This window comes from Rattus rattus, chromosome 10 (assembly GCF_011064425.1).
Source record: "Rattus rattus isolate New Zealand chromosome 10, Rrattus_CSIRO_v1, whole genome shotgun sequence".
Taxonomy (NCBI): domain Eukaryota; kingdom Metazoa; phylum Chordata; class Mammalia; order Rodentia; family Muridae; genus Rattus; species Rattus rattus.
Window position 1 is genome coordinate 51,488,701 of NC_046163.1, and position 8,627 is coordinate 51,497,327.

At 42.8% G+C, this 8,627-nt stretch overlaps 1 protein-coding gene across 1 annotated transcript; it reads left to right on the forward strand.

The window, feature by feature from the left end:
- The first annotated feature begins 2,059 nt into the window (after positions 1-2,059).
- On the forward strand, positions 2,060-5,505 carry Pigm (phosphatidylinositol glycan anchor biosynthesis class M). Its single transcript, XM_032915087.1, has one exon. It carries the CDS (start codon positions 2,403-2,405, stop codon positions 3,672-3,674), a length of 1,272 nt encoding a protein of 423 aa, XP_032770978.1. The 5' UTR covers positions 2,060-2,402; the 3' UTR covers positions 3,675-5,505.
- The last annotated feature ends 3,122 nt before the right edge of the window (positions 5,506-8,627 follow it).

Genomic DNA, 8,627 nt, shown 5'->3' on the forward strand with positions numbered 1-8,627 from the left:
TCAAATAGCTCTGGACTGGACACTGTCCCTTTTGGATAGTGATTATTTTTTTAGTTCATTTTTTCTTTCACACTATAGGAAACCCTCTTTGCATGGTTTCTTTACACATTCTCAAGGCTCTGGAAGTCCATTGTAATCAGCAGACATTTTTATCCCCGGGCCTCAGCATAACTGACTTCTCATGTATTCTTACCTAGCATTAGCCTGAGAAAGTCGCAGTCAGTCTCCAACCCCAATACTCTGGCAAGAAACAACAGAAACAACTGACTCTTGGTCCTTAAGATGAAAGGACAAAGGGAAGAAGGGAAAATTGAGTCTCTCATCATTAATAAATTGACATTTAGGACACACTACATGTGAGTCATAAGACATATTAGATGTACAAGACATATGGAGTAACCCAACACAGAAACAAATGGTATATAACCCGTATAACCAAGGGTAGAGCATTTAGCATATACTAATACAAAATAGAGAATTAACATAATCTTTTAAACATTTCACAGGCTCAGACCCTAAGGCGGGAAATGTTATCTGTTCAAGAGTTCTGCCACTTTCTGCAGCTCACTGGCATGACTCCACAGACAGGCTGTTGAATTAGAGCCTCTCCTACTTATTAGACCAGCCATAGAGGAGAATTAGCTGTGGCTTTTCTGCCAGAATACCTAGAACAACCTACCCAGAAGAACCCTTATTTTATTTATTTATTTTTTAAGATTTATTTATTCTATAGAAGTACACTGTCGCTGTCTTCAGACATACCACAAGAGGGCATCAGATCTCAAACTATCAAACCAGGGATATAAAAAGTAACGATGAGAGAGAATATCAGACAGACTAAAGAAGAGATTGAGAAAAAGAAATAGATGTCCTATCAGCATTTTATTTGCAAGTTCATCACACAATCATTATGCTATCCTGGGTTAGACAGGCCTACTTCCAACTCCACTTCTGCTACTAGTTGGCAATGTGACTTATTTACTCTCCAGAAATCCTGATTTTGCTCTTTAATAAAGGTAAGGATGCCTACATTTAAAAGTAGTTAGTATGTCTGACAATTGGGAATAAGTCTTTAACAAACCACTATTATGAATCAAAATAATTTAGGGCATATATACCACGATAACCCATTACCTAGTATTCAAATAACTTGACAGGCTCTATTCATAAGATGAAGCCAGACAGTCTGCGCCAGTTACCATGTCTCTGAGACTCTAACACAAGAAAGTACAAAGAAATATAGATATAACTTCCACTCTCAAGAACCCTACAATTTAGTTATAAGGTGATTTGAATGGTAATGTGTTATGACGGTACACATGGGCAATGCATAGTAAAAAATGAACAGAGGTAGTTATTAATCTACACCATGTAATTACATCAAAGCATAGAAATATGACTACAAGGTTAATATGGCTGATTCAAAGGATAAATGTGAGATGTAGGAGGAGAGATGTCTAGGTTGAATGAAACCACTTCTATAGAAATCTAGAAGACGTTCCCTAGGCGCAGGCTCAATTCGTAAGATCAAGGCAGTCTGTGTCAGTTACCATGTGTTTGAGACTCTAATACATTACAAGAAAGTACAAAGAAATAAGGATATACTTTCTACTATCACGAACAATTTAGTTGAAACTGAAAACGCTGTAAAATAAAGTATGACGTTCTTAAAAGTCGATTAATAAATGCACTAAGAAACCAGAAAAAGAATGAAAGAGTTGGGAGTCTTTGGCAAGAAATTAATAGTGGTAGGGTTGAACGGGGTGGGTGAAGGGCCGATTTTTACCTACGTGAAGAGTGCTTGAAAAGGACGGAGTTGACAGTACTCCAGGGATGACAATCTAGGCGTTATTTTGGTAGGAGGAACCTTCATATCAGGGTAAAACCACGAGAACTATTTTATTTTTAGGCTTATTCTTCCCACTATATTTTCCACTCTCAGTCCTCCAAGCCAGTTCTGCGAGAGGTGGCAGCAGGTCGCAGCTCACCGAGTCAAGAGTCCTCCTCGGTTGACCCGAGTTGGGAACGCGGAAGCACTGGTTACTACAAAGTTCACCCAGCTCCACGACTTCTCAGCCACTCCGGGATTTCCGAACAGCGGAAGTGTCGCGAAGGAGGGGCCGGAAATCCCGCCTCCGCCGGAGGAAGCTGCGGACGCAAGACAGCCAATCCGGAGGAAGGCAGTAGTTGCATGGAGACAACTCAGAGCCCGCGCGAAGGCCGTAGGCCGGAAGTACAGTGGGGACAGGACTTCGTACCGGAAGTGATCATTCCTGGGTTATTACTGTCGGCGCACCGGCGGGGGAGATGCTCCAAGTGGCCGAGTGGAGTGGGCCGGAGGAGGGTTAGAGAGAGGGGCGCAGCGTGGACCCGGGGCCGGGCCGGTGGCCCTCACTCAGACCATGAGCTACACCAAGCACTGGGGAGAATGGTTCCTGAACCTGCGGGTGCCGCCCGCCGGGGTGTTCGGCGTGGCCTTCCTGGCCCGGGTCGCCCTGGTTTTCTACGGTGTCTTTCAGGACCGGACTCTGCTGGTGAGGTACACCGACATAGACTACCACGTGTTCACGGACGCCGCGCGTTTCGTCACGGAGGGGCGCTCCCCTTACCTGAGGGCGACGTATCGCTACACGCCGCTCCTGAGTTGGCTCCTCACTCCCAACGTCTACCTCAGCGAACTCTTTGGCAAGTTTCTCTTCATCAGCTGCGACCTCCTCACCGCCTTCCTCGTGTACCGCCTGCTGCTGCTCAAGGGGCTGGGGCGCCGCCAGGCCTGTGGCTACTGCGTCTTCTGGCTGCTTAACCCCTTACCCATGGCGGTGTCCAGCCGAGGCAACGCAGACTCCATCGTCGCCTCTCTGGTGCTTACGACCCTGTACTTAATAGAGAAACGACTCATCGCGTGTGCCGCGGTGTTCTATGGCTTCGCGGTGCACATGAAGATGTATCCGGTGACCTACATCCTCCCCATAGCGCTCCATTTGCGACCCGAGCGCGACAGTGACGAGGGGCTCCGGCTAGCCCGGTACTCTTTCCAGGCTCGTTTGTACGACTTCCTGAAGAGGCTGTGTAGCTGGGCGGTGCTGCTTTTCGTAGCAATTGCAGGACTCACTTTTTTGGCCCTGAGCTTCGGTTTTTACTATAAGTACGGTTGGGAGTTTCTGGAGCACACCTACCTTTATCACCTGACTCGGAGGGATATCCGCCATAACTTTTCTCCATACTTCTATATGCTGTATTTGACTGCAGAGAGCAAGTGGAGTTTCACGCTGGGGATCGCTGCGTTCCTGCCACAGTTCGTCTTGCTTTCAGCCGCGTCTTTTGCCTACTACAGAGACCTTGTCTTCTGTTGTTTCCTTCATACGTCCATTTTTGTGACTTTTAACAAAGTCTGCACTTCTCAGTACTTTCTTTGGTACCTCTGCCTTCTGCCTCTGGTGATGCCACTAGTGAGGATGCCTTGGAAAAGAGCCGTGGTCCTCTTAATGTTGTGGTTCATAGGACAGGCCTTATGGCTGGCTCCTGCATACGTTCTAGAGTTTCAAGGAAAGAACACCTTCCTGTTTATTTGGTTAGCTGGTTTGTTCTTCCTTCTGATCAACTGTTCTATACTGATTCAGATTATTTCCCATTACAAGGAGGACCGCCTAACCGAGAGAATCAAATACGACTAATGTGTCTGGATCTTCTGTAGCATTCTGAGGATTCCATGTGGACTAGAAAAGCTTTGTAATTTTTTTTCCTCCCTGAGCACTCTGAGCACTCTAGTGAAAGTTCCCTTGTTCCAATAGAAATTAAAACCGGTGTTGGCCTTACATATAAAGGGGACCAATAACTGAGGTCCATCCTTTGGAAGTCTTAGGACTCTGTTTGTTTGTTGAGAAGTAAATCTTTCTTGTTTGACTGCTGAAAAGCTGGTGAAGTTAGAAGATGCTGAAATATTTTTGAACAGTAGAGGAATAGACATAAGGTCTCTGACAGTTTGTTCCTGTCACTGTGCTACTGTTGTACCTTCAGCCCCTGCCTTTTTTTTCCCTGCAGTTCTGACAGCTATGGACATTTACAAAGTTCCTAAAGGACAACATTTTTACATATAAAGTATTAACAGTTCCATGCTCAGTTGGGAAAGTTTTAAATTTTTGCATTAAATGTGGGGGCTTAGAAGAGAACTAATCCAAAGAATTTAAACTGTGGTCATGTATTTGTTTTGTAATTTAGTTTTTCAGCATTAGTACCAGTGGTATTTGTTTTATACAAAAAGATTAAATTTAAACTCCTCCATCTTTAGACCTGAGTTTAAACAAAAGAAATTGGACATTAGCATGTATATGCTTGCCCTTTTTCTAATTCCTAGAAAGATTTTTCTTCTAGAGTTTAAGTTGAGTATTGTCTGTTGTAAAAGTAGTAGACTTTAGATGGTAAAGCCAAAGTTTTGGGTATGATGTCATTTGCTCTATTCTGGCTTTATCGTCTAAATTGTTACAATAGTGAACATTGTTGATAAGGCATAAACCCTACACTCTGAAAATCCCCTGATAGAAAGGATGATTTTTGAGGAAGACTCCTGTGAAGCATAAGTGGTGTCATTGTTTGGGCTCACTGCTCTAGATCAAGAGGTTGCAAGGGACTTGAGGAATTACAGAAATGAGGCTGTGGTGGGCAGATCTTTTTATGTATCACTAGAAGTAAATACAGTGATAGGGAAATACTTTCTCAACTGTATGAATAAACATTCTAAAATTTTCTTAGAAAACATAGAGCCCATCTATGTTGAGGGCTTTCTAACATTTGAAGATGTCACGGAAATAGATGATTATGATTTTGTGATCATGATTTTTTTTTTTCCAAAAAAAAAATTGGTTTTTTCCAGAGTCACCAACAACAAAAAACTCCAGAAAAATAAATACTGCTCCAGAAAAGTAGTAATTTTTTTTCCTGTTAGGGCAAGCCTTTTTTAAAAAGGCCTTTGTTAAAATATTTAGGGCTGCTCATAATTAAAAATTCTATTGTGGCAGCATTTCTTTGCTGATTCCTTTTGGGATTGGCCTTAGAAGAAAAGGCTTTCTGTTGCTTACTGTGTGAAGAAAAGTGGTCAATTGTAGAAAACAATGGCCTTTCCTAAAATGTCAAAACCCATCCTTTTTATTAGCTCATAACAGCGTACTGCTTAAGACAGTTTAAGTAGTAGCTTTCCAATTTATGGCACATGAACCTTTTAAAATTATTATGGGGATTGAAACCAGGGCCTCAAGCTTTCTAGGCAAGTAGTCTACCACTGAGCAATGTATCCAGCCCCAAGTGAAATTTTGAAATGAAAATTTGAGCAAGGAAAGTATATTCTTGTGTTTGTATAAGCCTGGCTTTTCTTGCTCTTTTAGACAGTCCAGGCTGGCCTTAAACTTTCTTTGTTTGCCCAAGATAAACTTGAACTCCTGACCTTCAGGCCTCTACCTCCTAAGAGCTGAGATTACAGTCCTGTGCCGTTGTGCCTGGCTCAGAAAATCTTTATTAAAGAAACGCAAGTATTTCCTAAGAGATGCAGATGTTTTGCAGTTAATCTGCTGCAAACCTTTATTTTTTTATTTGCTTTATATGTATAGGTATTTTGCATATATGTCTGTGCACCATGTGCATTCCTAGTCTCAAAGTGGCCAGAAGAGAACATTGGCTATCCTAGAACAGATGGTTTTGAGCCACCATGTTGGTGGGTGCTAGGAATCCAACCTGAGAGTCTTCTGGAAGAGCTGCTAGCACTCTTAACCACTGAGCCAACTCTCAAGCCCCCTGCTGCAAAAACATTCAGTAAGTTAAGTGGAGAAATGACTTGATCTTTTTGGGGTTTACTTCTGTTTTGCAACTTTTAAAAGTTTTATTTAGAGAAGAGGCACACATTCCATGTCCTGTGTATGGAGGTCAGATGCAACAGAGGACAACTGGTGGTAGTCGATTTTCCTCTTTCTCTTATGCTAACCCTGGGATCAAACTTGGGGCATCAGTCTTGGCATCAGTACCTTCTTATACTGCACTGTCTGGTCGCTTTGGCTTCTTCCCATTTTGTTTCCTTATAAGTCCTTAAATGATGCCTTAAAATTGTGTAGCTTTTTCTTATTTTCTGTGTAATTCTCTTGTTCCTATACTACCTGCGTTATCTTGATGTCACTGTAGCAAATGCCCTTCGTAAGTCAACTGTAGAGAGAAAAGGTTTACTTGGGGCCATGGATTAGAAGTTTCACTTTGAGATTGGTTGGCCTCAGGCCTATGATGTGGTAGAGTATTGGAGCATGAGGACACAATAAAACAAACTGTTCACCTCATCGTGTGTGCAGAAGACAGAGTATGAGACGTGGCTCTCTCAGATACTTTCGAGGGCGCACCCCTAAAACCTCACACTGGGCTGGCCTAAATTCCACAAGGAGGCAAGCTTTTTAACACCTGGGCCTTTGTGGGGAGAGTTCAGATCCACACTATAGCATCAACTGTAAGACTGATTTACAGGCAAGCATTAATTATTAGATTAAGAAGAATGTTTGGGGTTGGGGATTTAGCTCAGTGGTAGAGCGCTTGCCTAGGAGGCAAGGCCCTGAGGTTCGGGTCCCCAGCTCTGAAAAAAAAAAAAAAAAAAAAAAAAAAAAAAAAAAAAAAATGTTTCTCCAGATGGTTGTGATTTTTTTTTTTCTTTAACTGCTTTTCTGATGTCTCCAAAATGCCCTTAAAGGCATCAAGTTAGTTCCCTGGATTAGGATCATTATTGTCTGTTTTGGTTTTTAGTTGTAGGAGGTAGGGTCTTATATAGCTCAGGCTGGTCTCAAACTTGTTATGTAACAGAGGCTGGCCAAAGACTCATCCTCTTAAGTCTACCTCCCAAGGATAGGATTACCAGGTGTGCTGGCCCATGCCTGGTTTGGATTAGGTTCTTTGGAAAAGCTGTGACAATTATCCACTACTGGGCAGCTCAGCAAGAGGAGTCTTAAAACCGTAGATCTCAGTTACTGACATCTTACCATCTGGGTTTTAGAAGTTGTAAGACGATGTTTCATAAGTTGTATAAAGCCTGTTCTTTAATTTATGACTGAATATATTGTTATTTTTTTAACATCAGTTGTTATGTTATATTACTACCTACACTTTCTTGCCATCTGTGATGTGAGTTATGAATAGAAAAGAAAAATATAAAAAATTCTACCTGTGGTGGTCTTTAAATGCAATCTCTTCTCATTTCTCTCATGCTTTTTGTGTATGTGTGTGTGTGTGTGTGTGTGTGTGTGTGAGAGAGAGAGAGAGAGAGGAGAGAGAGAGAGAGAGAGAGAGAGAGAGAGAGAGAGAGAGAGAGAGAGAGAGAGAGCACGGTGCACACAGGTGTTTATCAGTCTTGGGTATCATCTCCAAGCACCATCTACTTTTTATTTTTTTGAGCCGGCCAGATTGGCTAGGTTGACTGTTCAACAAGCCCTAAGGATCTGCCTGTCTTTGCACGGGATTCTAAGAATTTGTCTCCATACTTGGCTTTTGTTTTTTTCTTTAAACTTTAGCCATATAGTGGTTACGTCGAACACAACTTTTGTAGACAGTTCTGTCTCCCACCTAAGAAGGTTATCATCCTGTGTTTTATGGCAAACTTCAAGATGAGAGGAAATACCCATAGGCGTCCTCCATCTCCATCCTTTCCTTACTCGGTGACAGCTGCTTAACTGGTTTGTATCATGATGGTTTTTCATTGTTAATCAATTACTCTGCCACAACTTAAGTTTTATGACGACACTTCAGATTTGGTGTTTGGACTTAGTTTTATAGATGAACAAAGCGTGTTAAAGATTTGATGGCTTGCTGATAAAAGACAGAACTAGAATTTTAGGTGAGTTTTTCTGACTAAAATAACATGCCCTTTTCACTGTGTTTTAGATTTTTTTCCCCCAGCATGCTCAACTCCAGCAGACGATTTCTGCAAAATAAATGGAACTCAATGCTGAACTCTGGCAGATAGCCTGCCAATCAGTTTGACCTTCCTGATGTAGATTTTTTTCTTAATTTCGTAATTATATTTATATACAGAAAACTTAAGTGTACATTTAGCCAAGTTTACTGGCGAGTTCTTTAGCCTTTGCCTTTTCCGGCTTGGCAATGCGAGCCACAGACTTAGGACCCAGGACGTTACCTCCCTAGTGGCGGCGGATCTCGTCATATCTGTCATTGTAATTGGTCCTAATAGCTTCCACCAGCTTAGCCAGAGCACCCTTGTCTTCCGAGTTAACCTGTGTGAAGGCAACAGTGATGCACGTCTTCCTGTGGACCAGGCGCCCTAGCCTGGCCTTTCCCTTGATGATGCAGTAGGGCACCCCCATCTTTCGACAAAGGGCAGGCAGGAAAACCACCAGCTCAGTGGGGTCTACATCATGGGCAATCACCACCAGCTGAGCCTTCTTGTTCTCCACCAAGGTGGTGACTGTATTGACACCTGCTTGGAGGACAGGTGGTCTCTTAGTTGGGACGTCCCCTTTGCCAGCAGCTTTCTTCTCAGCGCAGGCCAGCAGCCTCTGCTTCTTCTCCTGCTTTGTCTCTGGCCTGTACTTGTGGGCAAGCTTAAGCAGCTGAGTCACTGTTTGCCTGTCCAGGGCTTGGGCGAACTGGTT